The 18,181-nt window shown below is 60.6% G+C and overlaps 1 protein-coding gene across 5 annotated transcripts in view; it reads right to left on the bottom strand.

Moving 5' to 3' along the window:
• Positions 1-99: 99 nt before the first annotated feature.
• ACTN4 (actinin alpha 4) overlaps positions 100-18,181 on the bottom strand; it is a 68,339-nt gene continuing 50,257 nt past the window's right edge. The window contains exons 9-22 of one of the 5 annotated variants that reach the window (XM_032841910.1): positions 14,497-14,589; positions 12,522-12,752; positions 11,939-12,086; positions 8,524-8,674; positions 6,201-6,309; positions 5,873-6,013; positions 5,616-5,798; positions 5,392-5,526; positions 4,350-4,529; positions 3,580-3,726; positions 2,639-2,719; positions 2,268-2,333; positions 1,528-1,686; positions 100-1,421 (exon numbers count right to left, since the gene is read on the bottom strand). In XM_032841910.1, the coding sequence (XP_032697801.1) occupies positions 1,263-1,421; positions 1,528-1,686; positions 2,268-2,333; positions 2,639-2,719; positions 3,580-3,726; positions 4,350-4,529; positions 5,392-5,526; positions 5,616-5,798; positions 5,873-6,013; positions 6,201-6,309; positions 8,524-8,674; positions 11,939-12,086; positions 12,522-12,752; positions 14,497-14,589 (1,983 nt within the window). In that variant the 3' untranslated portion in view covers positions 100-1,262. Of the gene's footprint in view, positions 1,422-1,527; positions 1,687-2,267; positions 2,334-2,638; positions 2,720-3,579; positions 3,727-4,349; positions 4,530-5,391; positions 5,527-5,615; positions 5,799-5,872; positions 6,014-6,200; positions 6,310-8,523; positions 8,675-11,938; positions 12,087-12,521; positions 12,753-14,496; positions 14,590-17,623; positions 17,710-18,181 lie in introns of all 5 variants that reach the window. The other 4 variants (XM_032841905.1, XM_032841907.1, XM_032841906.1 and 1 more) reach the window with 4 other exon arrangements.

Here is an 18,181-nt window from a genome sequence, read left to right as displayed (position 1 = left end):
ATCTCCCTTGCCCAGCCTTGCTCTGGGAAGAGGTTCTCCCGTGGCTCTCCTAAGAAGCGGAGAACAGAGGAGAGAGAAAGAGAGAGAACACAGTAGGAATCCTTCTTAAAAATATTACATGTTTTATTATCCTGTCCCCAGAGGGTGGTTTATCCAGAAACCGAGAAAAAAAAAATCAGAATAAACTCAAAAAAGGGGGGAAGGGGAAGGGAGCAAAACCCATCAACTAACAGGCAGCCAGGCCGGCAGCCCACCCTCCACCTCAGGAGGGTCCCCAGAGACCCATGCCCAACGACAGACAACAGAGAACAATCAGTGAGGGGCTGGGGGAGGGCAGCAAATCAGCTACGTCTTCATTATGAGAGCAAGAGGCGGCAAGGATATGTTGCTAGGTGAATATATATTTATATAATAAATCCGTAAGTTAATAAAGTAAATAGTAATTCTCTGAAAGTTTTTAATTCCTTTTTTTATAGTTTTTTTTTTTTTTTTGTGGATTTTTTGTTTGTTGTTTTGTGTTTTTTTTTGTTTTGTTTTTTTGGTCCTTAAAAAATCGGAAACACAGGTCCGGACAAAGCAAGGTGGGGGACCGGCTGGGGCTGAGAGGCTGGTCTGCCAACCCTACTCCTGTTGCAGAAAAAGGAGGTGCGGAGTTGCACCCCCCCCCAACTCCTGGCAACTGCAAGTTGGGAAGAAGGGAAGAAGGGAGGGGGTGGGGTCCTCTTTCCTGTCAGGCAGCTGCTTCGCCCTCTGCTGGGCCCCCCTGCAGGGCCCACCGCAGGCCAGGGCGGTTCCTGAACAAGGCACATAGGGCTTTGGCCTAGATGTGGGAGGCCTTGAAGGGACCTCGTGGGGAGCAGGGGAGGGGTGGGCAAAGGAGGGACAAGGTGTGGAGGGCATTCCTAGGGCCTGGAGGTGACCTGTTTCGCTGTGGGAATCCACTGTCTCCTCCACATAGTTATAAAACAAAACAACACGTCTTAGACATTTACCAGACCAGAAGCGTGGACCCTGAAGGTCTCCCTCACCCCCATCCAGGGGGAGGGGGCCGACTGACGGAGAGAGGGGAGAGCCTGCCCCAGCCCCTCCCTGCCCACCCCCCACCCCCAGAGAAGACTGACAGAGCGCTTTGCATAGATACAGAGTCAGAAAAACAGGACCTGGGAGGCCCCCACAGCGGGGAGAAGGGCCGAGGACTCCCCCAGCCCCTCCTGGAGGCTGCGAGGACGGGGGTTCGGTCAGGGTTTCTCCAGCGGGGAGCCTCACAGGTCACTCTCGCCATACAGCGCTGTCGAGAAGGACTTGTAGTCGAGGGCCCCGGGCACGGCGTCAGGACCCTGGTAGGGCGCCATGCGAGCGATGCAGTACTCGGCCTGGTCCGGGGGCAGCTCCCTCCGCAGCTCCTCAGCCGTGATGAAGTTCTGGGGGCGGCAGGGTGTGACTGTGGGCCACCCCCACCAGCCCAGTCCTGGCTGCCAGGGCTTCTCCGGGCCGAGCCCCAGGGTGCCGCTGAGGTACACTGCTTACCTTGTCCCCTGCCAGGACCTTGAAGGAGGCGATGACCTGGTCGGCAGTGTCTGTGTCGGTGGTCTCCCTTGACATGAAGTCAATGAAGGCTTGGAAGGTCACGAGGCCGCTGTGGTTAGGGTCAACCACACTCATGATGCGGTTGAACTCGGCATCACCCTGCGAGGGGGAGCGGGGCGAGGCACAGGCAGCACCTGAGTGGGCTGGGACAGCCGCGCGTGGCCCGGTTGGGTGCTGTCCCCACTGAGCAGGAGAGCAGGGCCCGGCCCCAGGGCACATGCCTCCAGGGGTTTCAGCTTCCCCAGGCTCAGGGCCCCACTTGCCCAGATTGGGGATGTGCTCCCTCTGCTCCTTCCCACCCACGTTTTTGGGAAGTGGGGAGTTGGGGAATGGATCAAATAGGTCTACTGCTCCTCAGCCCTAGGCTCATGACTTGGCTCTGGAGGGTGGGGAAGAAAGAAAAGAGAGAAAGAGAAAGAAAAAGGGGAGGGAGCCAGAGGCCTGACCTCCTCTCTCGGGAGACTTCCAGGAAAGGAGGTGGGTGGCTCAGGGGGTCGTCGGAGAGACCCCGGCCCAGCAACAGCAGCACAGGTGGAGGAGAAGGCAGCAAGGCTGCCCTGCTCTGCTGGGGGAGGATCCCCGAGGAGGAGGCGGCGGCGGTGAGGAGGAAGGGGGAGGCTGCGCGAGGGTGGGGGGAGGAGGAGAGGCAGAGCAGCGAGGGGGAGGCAGAGGCTGCATACCAGGCTGTATCCTGTGGAGATAAGCAGAGCCCTGAAGTCATCGGAGTCCATGCTGCCTGTCTGCTTCTGCTCGAGGACGCAGGGACAGCAGAGGAGGCCAGGCCCAGAGTAGGCAAGAGGGGCCGCCCCATGTGCACAGCAGGGAAACAGGACAGTGGCGGGAGCCGGGGAGACAGAGGCGGCCCCGAGAGACCAGGTAAGGGGGAAGGTGTCCAGAGAGACACAGGGCAGGGAGGAGGCAAGAGAGCCAGTGAAATGGCACACACATGGCAAGGGGTGGAATGGCGAGAGGGAGGGGAGACAGAGAGAAGGAGAGAGAGAAAGAAGAGCAGTTAATGCCACAGTCCGCTGGGGCCCAGGGGGGCGCGTACCTGCCGATCATTCTCCACGTCGTAGCCCAGGCTGATGAGGCAGGCCTTGAACTCCTCCGGCCCCAGCGCCCCGCCGTGGTCCTGCCGGGCATCCGAAGGCAGGTGTGTGCGAGGGGCGGTGTGGAGACCAGGCCAGCGTGGAGACGTGGGGAGAGGGGCCAGGGTCACATGCAGAGGGCAGGGCGAGGGGAACACATCGGGGGAAACACAGAGTTAGAGGGGACATGGACAAGGGGATGGCTGGGTATGGGGGAGCAGAGGCCTGCCCAACGCCTTGGCCAGAGCCGGGGTGGGAGCTGAGCGGTACAGAATGGAGGACTGAGGCCCAAGGCTCCGGGGAGGGAACGGGGAGCTCTCCCTGCCTCCAGGATTTGGGGTGGGAGACTACAACCTGTCCTATCTGGGACACCAGGGGCCCTGGCTGACTGTGGAGCTGAGCACGCATACTCTCGCCCACAGGGGGCCAGCAGATGGCCAGTCGGGCCCCGCAGGGTGGGTGGGGACTGCAGCAAACTCAGGTGCTCAGGGCCTTCCTAGTGGGCCCGCCAGACTGGAGCCGGCCTTCTGAATCTTTACAGTGCTCAGCAGACCCGCGGACCCGATGCATGAGCAGCGCACAAATCTCAGGTGTGCCGTACCTCAGGCTGTCCCGGGGTCTCAGTGGTAGATTGGCGAGGATACATGGCCACAGGGGCAGAATTTAGAACCACCACCCCCCCGCCCCCGCTGCCAACTTTCTCCTCCCAAGGACAAATGCCCAGGCCGCAGGTCAAGGTGATGGCCCTGTGCACCCACTTCAGCAGCTGGGGCCCTGCCGGCCCGGCGAGCAGTGGCCGGTACTCAGCACTGTGAGGTGAACAAACAGATGCAAAGACGGAGGTGGCAGGATGGGACGATGACAGTGGGGAGGGAAGATGCCAGGGGCAGAGGGAGCCACTCACCTTGTCGAAGTGGTTGAAGGAGGCCCGGAACTCCTGCATCTGCTCCTGGCTGATGCCCTTGGCATCACGGGTGAGGATCTGGTTCTCGACCTCGTTGATGGTGCGGGCGATGGTGGTGAGCAGCTGCTCCCAGCCCACGCGGATGTGCTGGGGGCAGAGCGAGGGCATGAGCGCGGGCCGGCCAGTGCGGGGTCCACTGCCACTAGGGACTCTCCTCGCACGCGGTGTGTGTCTGGCCTAGACTCTCTCCCAAATGCCAACCCAGCCCCATGCTCCCCTGCCTGCCTCTGCCCTGCAGCAGGGTAACGGCACGCAGACCACTGGGGTAGGGCAGCATGTTTAAATGGCTCTCAGCGTGGGGGGGACCCGGGTTTCTCTCTGGTATCAGTGCCCTTGGACGGCATGAGGTGTCACGGTGGATGAGATCAGGCTGCCAGCCAGCCCCGACATGTCAGTCTGGCCACAGCGAGTGGGTGCCCGCACGCATCTGTGTCCCCCAGCAAGGACGAGGCCATGGGGGGGAGGGGCTGCACCCCCTCCCAGCTCTCCGAGGAGCGTGTCCCGACGCCGTGCTGTCACAGCGATGGAAGTAACAGCGGGAACGGATTTCTTAGAAACGTGTTAACATTTGATCTAGTCTTTAGGCTCAGAGGGACAGAAAGGAGAGAGAAAGCGGCAGGCGCCTCTCCTACTGGGCCACACCCGACTGGCCCTGAGGCCGGGCCTGCGCGGCCACGGCGACCCCGGCACGGGCACCGGGCAGGCCTCACCTCCATGGTGTAGTTGGTGTGCTTGTTGTCGAAGATGAGGGCCTCCTGGATGAGCTGGTGCTGCTGCTCCAGCAGGTCGAGGTTCGGCTTGTAGTCCACGATGCTGCGCTCGTACCGCTTCAGGTGGCTCAGCTGGTCCTCCAGCGTCCCGTTCATCTCAATGGAGATGCGCCCGATCTCCTGCGTGGAGGGCGGGGGCTGCTGGCTGCGGGAGGCCTTCCGAGGGGCGCTCCCGTGCCTGGAAGCCGGCTGCGGGCTGACCGTCCCCTCCGGGTCCACCCTCCGGAGTGCAGGCCGCCAAGGGGCGGTGTCTGGGCTGAGGCCGGCCAAGCCTAACCTCGGTGCACATCCCCAACTTCCTGTGAGGCCCAGGACGGCAACAGGCCTGGAAACTGAGGCCCAAACACAGCAACTGCTCATGGCGAGAGGCAGGGACAGGATCTGGACCTAGGCCTGGCCGGCTTCGGAATCCGGGCTCCTGAGCACAAGCCCCCAAAACGGGGGTTCCCAGGGTGGCGGTGCAGCTCAGCCAGCCCGGAGCCCCACCCCTGCCCTGGCTTGGAACCTGGGCGAAATGAGTGCTCTGTAAGGCGTGCCCAGGCTGCAAGCAGCATCTGTGCAGACGTTCCGGGGCCGGGTCCCAAGCCCACCGGAAGGGTCTGCCCTCGGACCGCCCTGGTTCCAGCGACACCAGTGCTTGTCAGGCAGCTGCCACAGAGCAGTGCCCAAGCATTTGCCGAGGTAATGAAAGGACTCTTTCCATCCCTGTTTAGAGATGCGAAAACCCAGGAGCAGAAGTTCGCTTGTACCTGACTCCCTGGTCAGCAGGCGGAGCTGAGACTCGAACCCTCCCCTACCTGACTCCTCCACCAGGTTTCCCTCTGGAGCGTGCTGTCACTTCTATCAACACCGATCCCAGGAGGCTGCCCTCACTCCCAGAGCGGGGCCTCCGGCAGACCCACCAGAGACAACTGGGGACCCGCCCCCACTCTGCCCTGAGAGCCACTCCTAGCTCAGCTAGGCTGGGGCGCTGGGCCCTCACCTCCATCTTTGTCTGGATCCAGGGCCCCACGATGTTGGCCTGGCTGGCGAACTGGCGGCGGAGGTGCTCGTTGGACTGCTGCTTGCTCTGCTCCTCCAGGAGCGCATGGTCCCGTTTGGGCACCAGCTGCTGCACCTGGGGGGGATGGGGGTGGTGAGCCATGGTGGTCGGGGTGGCCCTTCCCCCGGCTGGCCCGTCCCAGCCCCGCCGCCAAGCCTGCCCACCTTCTCCCACTTGGAGTTGATGATCTGCGGGGTGACGGTGGTGTAGGGGTTGCTGCCCAATAGTTTGATGTGGTTGCTTTCGGCGATCCTCTGGGCCTCCTTGTGGATGGCCAGGATGGCCTCCCGCTCCCTGTCAGCATCCGGCAGCGTTGACTTGAACTGGTCGTGGGCTGAGATCAGGCCCTGGAAGGAGGAGAAGGCATGAAGGGCAGCCCGGGTCCACAGCGGTCCCCTGGGGTGCGCGGGCAGCTGCGGACCTCGATCTCCTCGATGGTGTGCACGATGAACATGTCCTGGAGGTCCTCCATGGCGCTCTCCATCCAGTTGTTGAAGGGCGCGGCCCGCTTGGCATACTCCAGGTGCAGTTGGTCAATGGTCTCCAGCTGCTTCTCCGTTTTCTGGCACGTGCAGGAACGGGACGGGGAGGTCAGTCAGTGAGCAAGTGGTTGGTGGCCCGGGGACCCAAGGGGTCGGAGAACGTCCCCTCGAGGTGGGTCAGAGGAAACTCGGGCGTCCTGGCGGCGTCTGCTCCCACCGACCCCCAGGGGCATAGGGCTCCGTGGGTGACTTCACCCCCCCCCTCACCTCCAGAGCTTCCCTGCGACTCTGGGTCAGAGAGCCAAGGGCGTCCCACTGGTCGCAGATCTTCTGGCAGCGGGTGTTGACGTTGTGGGAGTCGTAGTAGTCCAGCTCACTGCAGGGGGAGGGGACGGACACGTGGCCATGAGACCTGGCAGGCAAGGCTGTGCTGGTGACCACCCCCACCCCCCGCCGCCATGTAGCCAGGAAGGGTCAGAGGGGTGGGGAGGGGGCCCCTGCTGACTCGATGTGAGATCTGCCTATCACGATACCCAAACGCGGGGGCCCCCACACTCCCTGTGTCTGGACTGCTTCTGTCACCCAAAGGTCCAGCAGAGCACACTGGTTTAAGCAATGGGCTCCTGGGCCAAGTTCCCCCGGTCAGAATCCTGGCTCTTCGATTCTGTACCAGTGTGACCCCAGGCGTGTGAATGACCTATTCTGGAGACCTCGATGTTCCCATCTATGAAATGGGCGTGGGGTTACTGTGGAGATCCAGTTACTGAGGGCACATGAAGTGTGGAGGGCAGTCCTTGGTCCCCTCTGAGTAGATGTACTAACAGTGATTAAAGGGATTTACTTTAATGAACATGAAGAAAAAATGAGCAGCAAACCCGCACTGTCGTTCTAAGCAATTAATAACAGATGTAAAAGAGAAGTGGGCAGACGTGATAATTCCTGGCCCCTCATGCCTCCTGACCCTGCTCTTCTCCTATCTGCCCCAGGATTCCTTCCTCCTGAGCTCCAGACCCTGGATACTCTTAGCAAGAGGTTCCCAGGGAGTGGAGGTACAGGCAAAACCTTGGGGGCCTGGGGAGGGACAGGGAGCAGGGAAAAACTCTGGGAAGAACACGACCTGGGGGATGGGGCTGGGGACCATGGCTGGGCTCCCCAGAGGGGCCAGGCAGCCTGAGCTCCACTCCTGTCTCAGCTACCCACCAGCAGTGTGACTGTGGACAAGCCCCTGAGCCTCTCTGTGCCTCAGTTTCCCCTTCCATAACACAGGGCTGCGGGTGATTAAAAGAGCCGGCGTGTGTGGAACACTGAGTGCTCTGAGCTTCTATTATTACTATGCACCAACACTTAGCCGGGCTGTCTACTCAGGCTCATCCTGGCCAGTGCCTATCCCTCTGACTCATCTTCGGGGAAACAGACAGCACCCCCAAATCGCCCTTCCTTCCTCCTGCAGGGCCACTGTCCAGAAAAGCTGCCTCGGTGGCTACCTGTCCCCCAGCTCTGAAGAGCGGGTACCTCACACCTGCTCCCGGTGCCTGGGAGGCAGGCTGGCCAAGGACTTCCCCGCCTGTTTCCCATCAGCGCCCAGGGGCTCGCCTGTCAGCAGCGGAACACACCCTCATGCCACCTCCCACAGGCGCTATGGACATCACCCACCTCCACCTGGGTGTGCCAGGCCCTGAGGCTCAAGCCTACGAGAGGCGGCAAGACCCCAAGGGACACCGTCTTCCCACGACCGTGGGGGAGCCACGGAGCACTCCTGCCTCTGGCTGAGCGCAAGGGGAAGCCGCAGAGCAACTGGGCAGAGCAGAGGGAGTGAGTCAGGGAGGAAGCCGGCCCTGCCTGGCGTGGGGCTGCACCAGGCACCGCAGCTGGGCCCCAGCCTCACAGAAACAAGCAGAGCTTCGGGGATGACTGGCAGGGTGGGGGGTGTCTGTGGAAAGGGCAGCTCCAGCCAAGTATCCTATTTTTGAGCAGACAGCTATTTTGGGAGCCGTGCTGCCCCTCCAGGCCCTGTGGATTTTCCATGAAGTAATGGCCTAGGCCTCCCACTCCCTGGGCCCTCCCTGCTGCGGCCGCCGTGCCGGTGGCATAAGGCCCCATTCACCGGCTCTGGAGGTCCGGTGTACTAACTGCGCGCAAGTTTATCTGACTGGGGCGGGAAAGGGAGGGCGAAGAAGCCGGCAGCCTGGACACTCGTACAATAAGCGTATTCTCAGCAAGTGAGGGAAGTGGCCGGGCAGAACAATGGGCTCTCTGTGCAGCCCGATCCCCTCTGGGAGGAGCGGGTGGGAATGGCAGGGGGTAGGCCGCCCCCCTCATCAGGGGGCCAGGGGACCTCTCTGTGGTGTGGCAGGCAAAAGGTAGAGCCCTGCAGACCCCTAGAGCCTAAAGCATCAGGAAGGCGGTCAGAGACCTCCTTTCTGCCTGTTTCTCGTCTGGGGTTAAGCCCAACTAGGCAAAAGGCATCATCCTGTAAGGGCTCTCCCTGGCATATGAAAGTGGGGAGATGAGAGGGCCCATGGAGGCCACGAAGCAAGCTGGACCCCAGGATGCTGCCACCCCCTACTCCCAGCAGGGACCCCTTGCGTACTTGAGTTCCTGGGCAATTGCAGCGATCTGCTCCACACGGTCCTGGTGCGCGGCCAGGTCGCTCTCAAAGGCCTCATGCTTGCGAATGAGAGCTTTGATATCTGACAGGGTGGCTGTCTCATAGTCCCGGTGCTTCAGCATGGCCTCCTTCCCTGGGGTGGGCAGAGGGTGGGAGGTGTTTAGACAACAGCACAGTGGGAATCCAGGGGGCTGTCTGACCCCAGGAAAAGAGATCCAGACCCTACCAGATCCTGCCTCACTAAGCATGGTGCCGTGGGAACAAGAAACTTCCAGAAACTTTCTCCTTGCCTTTTTAAGGGATCTCTAAGCCCACCTATATCCTGGATGGAGCTGGGAGACACTGTGGGGCTAGGGAGCCTGAGACAGATATCCTCATCCAACCCATGTGTTCTAAACTCAGGGCCCTCTATCAGTGGACGGCAGGGACCGGACTCTGCCACCATGGCTGGAAAGGGAGACGCCCATCCCTGGAGGGCCAGCACCCGGACCAGCAGCTGGGGCTGCAGCTCAGGCCTCCACAGAATGAGAGCAGGATGCGTGTTCCAGAGCTCTCCATGGCCCCAACCCCTTGGGCCTGCCCCCAGCGCTAGGGGCCAGGCTCCCGGGGCAGGGGGGTCCTGTCACACACCTCCGTGTCCTAGGCCTTCCATGCATGCTGAGGTGGGGCCCACTGTCAGGCCCTTTGAAGGAAGAGAGGCACGCTATTATTAGTCCTGGAGCCTGGCTAATTATACACCCCAGGCCAGAAGCTCCAGGAAGTCCTGTAAGCATGGCGAGGTATTACAGAGAACTGGGTAGGGAGAGGCCAGTCTGTGATGATGGCTGGAAGCCCTGCCTCCTACAGGTGCTCTGCTTCAGGTGAGCCAGGCTAGCCCTGCGGTGGCAGCTCAGAGACCCAGCCCTCAGCTTGGCTCTGGGGCATGAGACCAACAGCTGGCTGCCTGGTACAGCATGTGCTGTGGGGAGTCACGAGGCCTTTCCCCACCTGTTCCCTCGTCCGTGAAATGGGCCCCAGGCCTGCGCCTGGTCTCAGGCCTCCAGCAGCACGGGCACGGAGTGAGGCCCATCCACATCTCAGCGGCCCTGAGCATCGGGCCTGGCATGGGTGACAGGAGATGGCAGCCTGGGAAAGAGGCTCCGTGGGCCCTGCCACCTCGGCCCTGGGGCAGGAGGCTTAACCACAAAGGCAAGCTTGCAATTCCCTTCACCAAATTGCTTTCTCCCAAGGGTGGGAACCCGAAATAGTAGGTTACCACTTCTCTGCCTCAGCAGAGTTTCAGCAAGGGAGCTGGCAAGGGGGGCATGGGGGGGGGGGGAGTCGGGAGGAGCGGCCCGTGGCCACAGATGCCTTGGATTCAGGCCAAGGGGCGGCCGCAGTGGGGATGCAGAGGCTCGTTTCCATTTTTCCTCCCAGACAATCCAAAAAAACCCGTGGCACAGCAGCTAGATGGACCCTCGCCCCTGTGGGCGGTTGGGGGATGGTGAGGGAGGCTTGGAATGATGGTGGCTCAACCCCCTCTCTGGGCGCAGCCCTCCAGAGAAAGCAGGCTGCTGGCATGGGATTCCAGGGGTGTAGAGGGGGCCAAGAGTCTATCCTCCCATGTTACAAAATTGGGTGGCTTTAGGCCTTGGGAACGAGAGCGGGCAAGCCCACCTGGGGGTTCCAGGCTGCCGCTGAGGGGCAGGGCCAGATGCCAAAGTGCCTGGGGGGGTGGGGAGTGGGGGGACAGGGGCATGTGGAGGCCACTGAACCAGTTGGGCCCCAGCTATACGCTGAGCCACCTTCTCAATGCCTGTGGGGAAGGCCAGCCCCTGTCACTCCCTGGGAAAGAACTCTGGTGGGAGGGGGGCATCACACCCACCCTGGGCCCCCTGTAGCTCCAGGTAAGGGACAAGGGCTGACGACCTGGGCCCAGAGGCTGACAAGGGAAGCGCCTGGGCATGATGCCCAGAGCCCGTGGAAGGACAGACACGAATGAGGACAGGAGACAGTACAGGTGTGACATACAGATGCAGTAAAATCTACTCACGCCGAAGGGTCCTCTGATAGGAGGCTCCCTGGGCCTCGGCCCTGCCCCCAAAAGTACTGGGCTCAGGAAGAGCCGAATCAAGGAATCAATCAACAAATGAAGTAAATGGCCTCCCGCCCCCACCTCCAGCACGGACACGCTGCTGCATGGTTGAGGTGCCTGTGCCCCTGGCCCCCACAGACTCCCCAGCATGGCCTTCCCAGCAGAGGAGGGATTAGGGTTTGGCTCTGGGCCCAGCAGCTGCTGCTGAAAACAACAGCCCGCATTAACGTGACGAGGGCATAAGCAGTCCTGTGGCTGGGAACACGGGGCAGGTGGGCCCGAGGCTGCGGGTTGCACAGGGTGGCATGTGGGCAGGTCGTGCAGGTGCCTCTCGGTAGGTCTCAGAATCTGGCCCAGGCTGGGGCTGCCTGCCCACCAGCTAGAGGAGCCCCAGAAGCTCAGCAAGGACCTGATGGGGGACAGTGGGGTGGAGGGATGAGACATCACACTGAGCCACACAAGGAAGACTAAACTCGGCAAGGCACAGTCGGGAAGGAGGCAGCCACAAGCGGATGGGCGGGAGTCCTGGCTCATGGCTTTCGCAGGCACCGGCCCATTTCTGAAGGTTTTCAGACCCCCGGGATTTAGAATCTCAACCACAGTGTGGGTCCTGACCGAGGGCCAGGGACGTGCTGGAATTCCACATCTAGAGCCAAGAGATGCGGCAGCTGTGGGGCCGCCGAGAAACAGAGGACACCGCTGGCTACCCTTCTGGGAGAAGCCCTGCTTCCGGGGTACCAGGCCCCTGAACGGGAGAAATAGCTCCTGGGGTGGGCAGCTGAACTGGGGGGTGGCTCCCTGGACGTGCCTTTAAGGACCGTGCTTGGGCACACAGGCCCACCCAGCACTGGCTCTTCTGTGTGAATTCCAAGTTCACAAAGTGTGCAGGAGTGAAAAGACAGACAGAATATCTGAACACAGGCTTCCAAAGATGGGAGAGCCCGTCCCACACATCCCCAACCCCCGGCCACCTTGGCCTAGTAGGGCCACCATCCTCAAAGAAGACACAGCAGCGAAGAGACAAGAATTCCCTTGTTGCTGGAACTGGGATGAGGTTAGGCTGTACTCCTGGAGGATGGCCTCGGCCCACCAAGACAGGGGCCCGCCTGGAAGGAGCCTCAGAGGTTAGCGCAGATGGGACAGCTCAGCTCCACAGCGTTCCTCCTGCCCAGGGCTGGGTGAACCCAGAGCTGCATGACAGGCGTGTCGCCAGGCAGCAGGAAAGGGGGCCTGACAAACAGACCCAAAGACACGAGGGGCTGTGAGGGTGTACGTGCGCGGTGTGCGAGGCGGGAGCGGGCCGAGGAAGCCGGGGGACCCCACCGTCGGTCCAGGCCTCGTGGATGGAGGCCTTCTGCCGGAACTTCTCTGCCAGGTGGTCGAGCCGCTCCAGCCTGCGGATCTCGTTCAGCAGCCACTCCTCGTAGCCCTTCTCGGCCTGCTCCAAGTGTTGCCAGCCGTTGTTGATGTCCTATGGGGACACAAGACGACCAGAGTTGCAAGGGGGAGCTGGGCCACCCAGCAGGGTGATCCCTCCCTGAGGGACACTGATGGGAAGGTGGGCGGTGTAAACGGCCTGGGGTCGCGTCTAGACTATGCCTGGACGGGGCCCAGCAAACGGCGAGTGCATTTTTGCGTTAACCGAGTGGGTGACGATGAAGGAATGCCTCAGATGCGCTACAGGAGCCAGGCAACCGTGCAGCGGGGACCCTGTCTCTCCTGAAAAGGGGCCTCGAGCACTCGGAAATCCTGGAATCACGGCCCACGGAGGGGTCCAAATGCAGACAGTGGGTGTAAAAGTCAAGTGGTGGGGGAGGAAGAACGTGCTCAAGAGTCAGCTGTACCCCCTCCTGCCCCTCAACCCCACGGGCTGGCTGGGAGCAGGCCACACACCCCGGGCGCTCACCGAGACCATCCTGCCCTCGGAGGGCATGAAGGCGGGCCGGTTGCTGAGCCGCAGCTTGGTCTGCAGCGTGTTGAAGTTGATCTCCAGCTGGCACTTCTCCTGCACCTTGGGCGGCTTGTGGACGCGCCGGTAGTCCCGGAAGTCCTCCAGCTTCTGCTGCATCTCCTGGATGGTCTTCTGCGGCACCCGGTCCTCCAGCCAGGGGATGGTACGCCGGATCCACTCCAGGAGCTGCGGGCGCACCGGAGGCCTCAGGGTGAAGGTGGGGGAGGGGCACGGGTTTTCCAGACCCTCCCCCCGCCACCGGGGATCAGCCCTGCTCCCCAGCCTGACTTCTCCGTGGTGCCCGCTCGGAGCCTAAGACTAGGAACTACGGGGATGTGTGCCCCCTCTGAACCACTGTGCTGCTCTCTGCTTATATCCTGGGCATGCCTTGCTCCCGGGCTGCCTCCTCCTCAGACCTCAGATCGAAGCCAGGCAGGCTCAATGCATGCGCCCCTCCTGTCAGTCCCAGCACACGACCCCATGCTCGCTGAGCTCTGCACTGTCCTGGAGTGACACCTCGTGGCTTCCTCGTTCCTGGGCTGTAGGCGCCCTCCAGGGAAGAGCCCACGGCATGGCAGACTCACTCTGAGGCACAGGGCCCGAGACAGAAACGATTTGACAGTAAAATTGGGGGGGGTAGTGATAAGTATTTTATGAGCCCCTCATATGTGATAGAGTGAGGACAGGTACAAACAAGCAATTCTAGAACAATCCTTGGAGAGGAAAATCTTACTGTCCAGCATGGAGATGCTTGAAGAAGTGGTTCCCAAGTGCCAAACTCTGGCAAAATAAGAAAACCAAGGAAAAAGGGATCTATGTGTCTTTACATCCTGGTAGATGGTGCCAGCCGTTCTTTCCTAGGAAGTGACGGGATTCCAAGACAGAAGCTTTTAGCTTTCTCTTGGTATTGGTATTATAAAGCATGGTGGTAACAGACGGTAGCTTCTTTTAATTTTTAAAAATATTTTAAGTAATCTCTGCCCCCACGTGGAACTCGAACTCACAACCCTGAGATCAAGAGTTCCACACCTCACTAAGCCAGCCGGGTGCCTTGTTGGCTTTTTCTTTTAAAAATATCCTTAACTTGGCAAAACAAAAAGCTGGTCACCATAGGCTGGCTGTCAATTACTTTTTCAAATAGTCCTGGTTCGTGAAATTTCCAAGTCTGGGAACCATTAGTCTCGAGCATTCAAACCGCGGCTCTCCAGAAGCTCCAATATATACATATGTATTTTTTTAAAGTGGAAGTTCTTAAAATAAAGGAGGGAACCCAAAACTAAACACCCACGTTCCAAGTGGCCTTTCCGGGTTCAGGCTCTGGAGTGGAGCTGCCTGGGTTTGACCTCTGGCTCTCTGTTCTGCCAGCTGCGTGCCTGGTGCCTGACCCTCTGGGTCTCAGTTTCCCCACTTGGAAAAGGGGTGAGACATGTTCCCTTCACCCGGGGCTGCTGTGCAGACAGTAGACCCTGCTCTAGAAGTGAGGTGCTGGACCTGCCGTGACAAACCACAGTCCTGTCACTGTGTCTGCGCAGGGGTCTCCCTCCATCCCACTGAGTCAGTCAGCCTGCAGTGAGGGCGCGGCAGGTTTTTTTAAAACCTCCCCTGATAATTCTGGAGTGGTGGGGTGTTTGGGAAACTCTGTCTTTAAGTACCTCTGTAGGGACCTGAGCTCAAGACCACAGGAGCCAGGGAGCATGGTGACAACACCGGTCTGACCCTCAGCCTTTTGTGACGCTAGCCTGGAAGGTCACACACTGGCTTGGCCACACTCCACAGTCTGTCAGCTCATGTCCTTATCTAGGAAGGGTCACTGCCGTGCCTGTCCTCCCCTCTGCAAGTGTCACATGACCTTCGCCCAAGGGTAACCAGAGGCACCCCAGTCCTCCCACTGTGGTGGGGCCACCAGGGCTGGGATGAGTGGCAGACTTACGTCACTAGCCAGCCTCTCATAATCTTCCATGAGGTGCTCATTCTCCTGGTTGACTGCCAGCACCTTGCAGATCCGGTTGGCAGCGGTCTCAGCCTGGGACAGGAGAAGCGCCATGGTCAGGGGTGCCTAAGGGCTGGTGACCCTCCCTCCTGACAGGCTCATCCCCCAGAGCCGGCCCGTCCACAGCCCACACAGCACTCCCCAAGGAATGAAGGAGAGAAGCACAGCTCCAGCAAGATGGAACCCTGAGTGGCTGCGTCCTGATGGGTTCTGCCGGCGTCCCCATAGCTTACTGCTTATGCACCCCCCTGCCAAAGTTGGGCCCCTCGGCTCCCTTGGTCTGGACCCTGGAGACGCTGAAGGGGGCCAGGGAGCCCCTCCACTCTGGGGTAATGGATTAAGAGGCCCACAGAGAAGGAGGGCAAGTAGTAGGCTGGGTGGGGTCCTCCCCTGGGCCAAGCCGTGAAGGAGTGTCCCCCTGGGTGGGAAGGTCTGCAGCAGAGGCCAAGTGCTGGAGGGCTGCGGCGGAACGTGGAGATGCAGGGGCCCCCAAAGAAGTCTGCGCACAGGAAAGCACCAGTGTCCCCTTTCTAATCCTCCCTTCAGAGGTGGGTGCGGATGGCTCATTGGGCAGAAGTCACCACCCACGAGGCAGAAGGGAGCGGTGGAGAATGTGACCAGCCTCTGCTCAGGACTACGGGACAACGTGCTGCCTTGTCCTGCTGGGGGGAAACGCGTGGAGTGGAGAAGAAGGAGAGCAGGGGGTGCCACACGGGGAGCGGAAAGACCAGGTACCTTTCAGGAAGCACAGAAAGGGTCCAAGAGGAGAAGTTGAAACGGCAACAGAACAGGAACAGAAAGAGTGAGGAGGGTCTACAGAGTGGTGGGGAAGGAAAACAGAGAGGCTTGGGGATGGCTCCACACCCGCTAGCCACAGGCCCCGACGCCCAGCCTCTCCTGTCCACACGCTGCCTCCAGGACAGGTGGGGAGGTGACTGGGGGCCAGCCGGGACGGGTGTGCGTGTACACGTGCCCACACATGCACACGCCGGGCACCACGCTGCAGGCCACACGCCAACAGCCCCAGGCACTGTGCCTCAGAGATGAGACTCACAAGGGCCTCGGCCAAGTGAGTGCCAGAAGCAGAACTAAGGTCTCAGCTTGCGGGGGGTGGAGGGGGTTCCCGTGGGGGGTCAGTCCCTGACCGGACTCGGAGAGACAACGATCACCCCGTGCTCAGATCCACCCCGAGGGGGGAGCTGCTAGTCGGAGGGGTTGTTTCATTGCTGAATTCCTGGCACCCCGCTAGGGACTGGGTAAGTTTTAGATACTCAAAGTTGATGAATGAAGGAGCGAACAAAGGAAAGCAGCAATTGCTTAGGGACAAAAAATAAACTATCAGGAGAGAACGGGCATACTTCCCGTGAGGTCTGGAGTCTGCCCTGTGCTTACAAAGCAGAACGGATGCCAGAGAGCACTCTTCTGTGCGGCTGGCCTTAGTCTCTGAGGACACAGAGTAGCACGAATAAAAGCATCGCAGGGCTGTCTGGAGAAGTCAACACAGGCTGGGGGAAGCCGGACCGACAGCTGGAGAAGCCCGAGTGCAGCACGTCTCCTGGTGAACGGGCAGCTCCCAGTAGCCTGACCTTTTCTTCCTGTCTCCCAAGACGGGCCCAGCTGCCTCAGAAACCCCCAAATGCTCCGGCCTGAGCTTTCCTGCCACTATCTGCTCCCACAAATACCTCAAGGCCTCCCAGCCCCCACCGCAGCGGAGGCCAGCGTGATGCTGGGGAGGGCAGCCTGGGCAGAGAGGGTGACGTGGTGGGCAGTGAAGCCGGCCAGGACCTGCAGAGCGGTGAGGCCAGTGGCAAGCGTGCGGTCAGCTGGGATGGGTCTGAGTCCGGGAATCTTCCACCACTGCCCGCCCCCACCCCCGCCCCCCACAGAACACCGCAAACACAAGTTCCAGCCACATGCTGGCTGGGTGGGGAGAGGCCATGGGGCTAGAAGACCATGGTGGACACGGGCACACCCAGAAGGCTGCTCTGACCACCCCATCACCGGCTGAGTGCTTACGGGGCTAGGCGCCATTCTTTGTGAGCTCACTTCACCCTCAGGACAATCCTGAGATAGGGTTGGGTAGGATCCCTGTTTTACAGTTGGGGAAACTGAAGGAAAGGGACTCATCTCAGGTTACGCTGCTAAGAGGTGACAGCAGGGACCAGGACAGACGGCCCACAGAAGGAGCTCCACAGGACCAGCAGGTGCAGCCCTGGTCCTGTGACTCTGCAAAGGGCTCCCTGCCTCTCTGAACTCTGATTTCCTCCTGTTACAGGAAGGTAACGACACCCCCCGTGTGCGGGACTCTCCTAGAACCTGCGCATGTGGAGCTGCCGCAGGACTGCCTAGCATGCAGTAAACGCTCAACTAACAAAAGCCGGTTTCTCCTCCCCAGCCCTGTCTGCTCCTAATGGGTGACATGGAATCAAGTTACCGGGAGTACATGGCTGCCCAGGACCCACGAAACGTGAGGCAGGTGGAGAGGACAAAGGCGCCGGGGCCTCCAGGCAGAGTCTCCCTGCCCAGGGGCCGCCGGGCGCCTTCTCATGGGAGTGGACAGCTGCCACTGGGCTCGGACACCCCCGAGGGCACTGCTGGTATTGGCGGCGCCGGGGACGGGAGCCCAGAGAGGATGTAACCTGCTCGGACCAAGCCTTTCCTGCAGCACCCGTGAGGGGAAGAAGTCGTGAAGAGGGCCGGAAAGGCCAGTGCTCCCCAGTGTGAGCACACAGCCAGGACAGAAGGCAACTGTCCAGGGCAGGGCGCAGCACAGAAAGGACAGGGCAGCCGAGTGGCCAGGAATGAGCACACGTGCTAAATGCGGCTGTATGGGGACGCCGCCCCCATCTTTATGGGCCAGGCTGTGCTCACAGAGAATACACGTGGCCTGTCGGCACCTAAGGCCCACGGTCCCAAGAACCCCTCCTGACAGGGTGCATCCTCATGCCGGTGCAGCCTGTGGGATGGCCTGGCAAGGGCTCCAACCACAAATGGGTGGCAGGGACATAGGGACAGCGAGGACCAGGCTCCGGCCATAGCAGTGAGGGACGCTTCCGCCCCAGCTCACCTTTTGAGCCCCCGAGAAAGCGTGGTAGAAGCAGGACACGTAAGTCATGATGGCCTTCTCATCTGGCCTCAGAGTGCCTACAATATCTGCGCAGAGAGAGAGAGAAAGAGAGAGAGAGAGGCAGGAGAGAGTGACAGCTGCGGGGAGGGCACCGGGGCCGGGCCCGAGGCTCATGCGGGAGGAAGAGCGCTCGCTCCAGACTGGAAGCCAAACCCCGGCTCTGGCAGCGTGGGCGAGTTTCGCCGAGGTTTTGTAGAGGCCAAGGGGGAAGTCTGAATAGGTGGGTCCCTTTTCTAACCAGAGCTGGGTCTGTGACACTTGCTACTGGCTTTGGAAAGGAAGCCCTGTGCAGGGCCAGAGGGCTCAAAGGCTAACCGATCTTTCTGAAAACATCAGTGAGATCATGTCTTACATAACCAGCTACCACCCCTAGAACAGACCGCCGAGTGGTCTCTGGGGGCCCTCTGAATTCTACTCCAGATCCCAGACTACTGTGATTCTACACATCTTGGCCCTGTTACCATCTCCAACCTCATTTTTCTCCTCTTGGCCTTTCCT

Source organism: Lontra canadensis, unplaced genomic scaffold, assembly GCF_010015895.1.
Source record: "Lontra canadensis isolate GAN:19392208 unplaced genomic scaffold, GSC_riverotter_1.0 scaffold125, whole genome shotgun sequence".
NCBI lineage: Eukaryota > Metazoa > Chordata > Mammalia > Carnivora > Mustelidae > Lontra > Lontra canadensis.
Note: the sequence above shows the minus strand (reverse complement) of the source record. Positions and strands in the feature narration are given on the sequence as shown.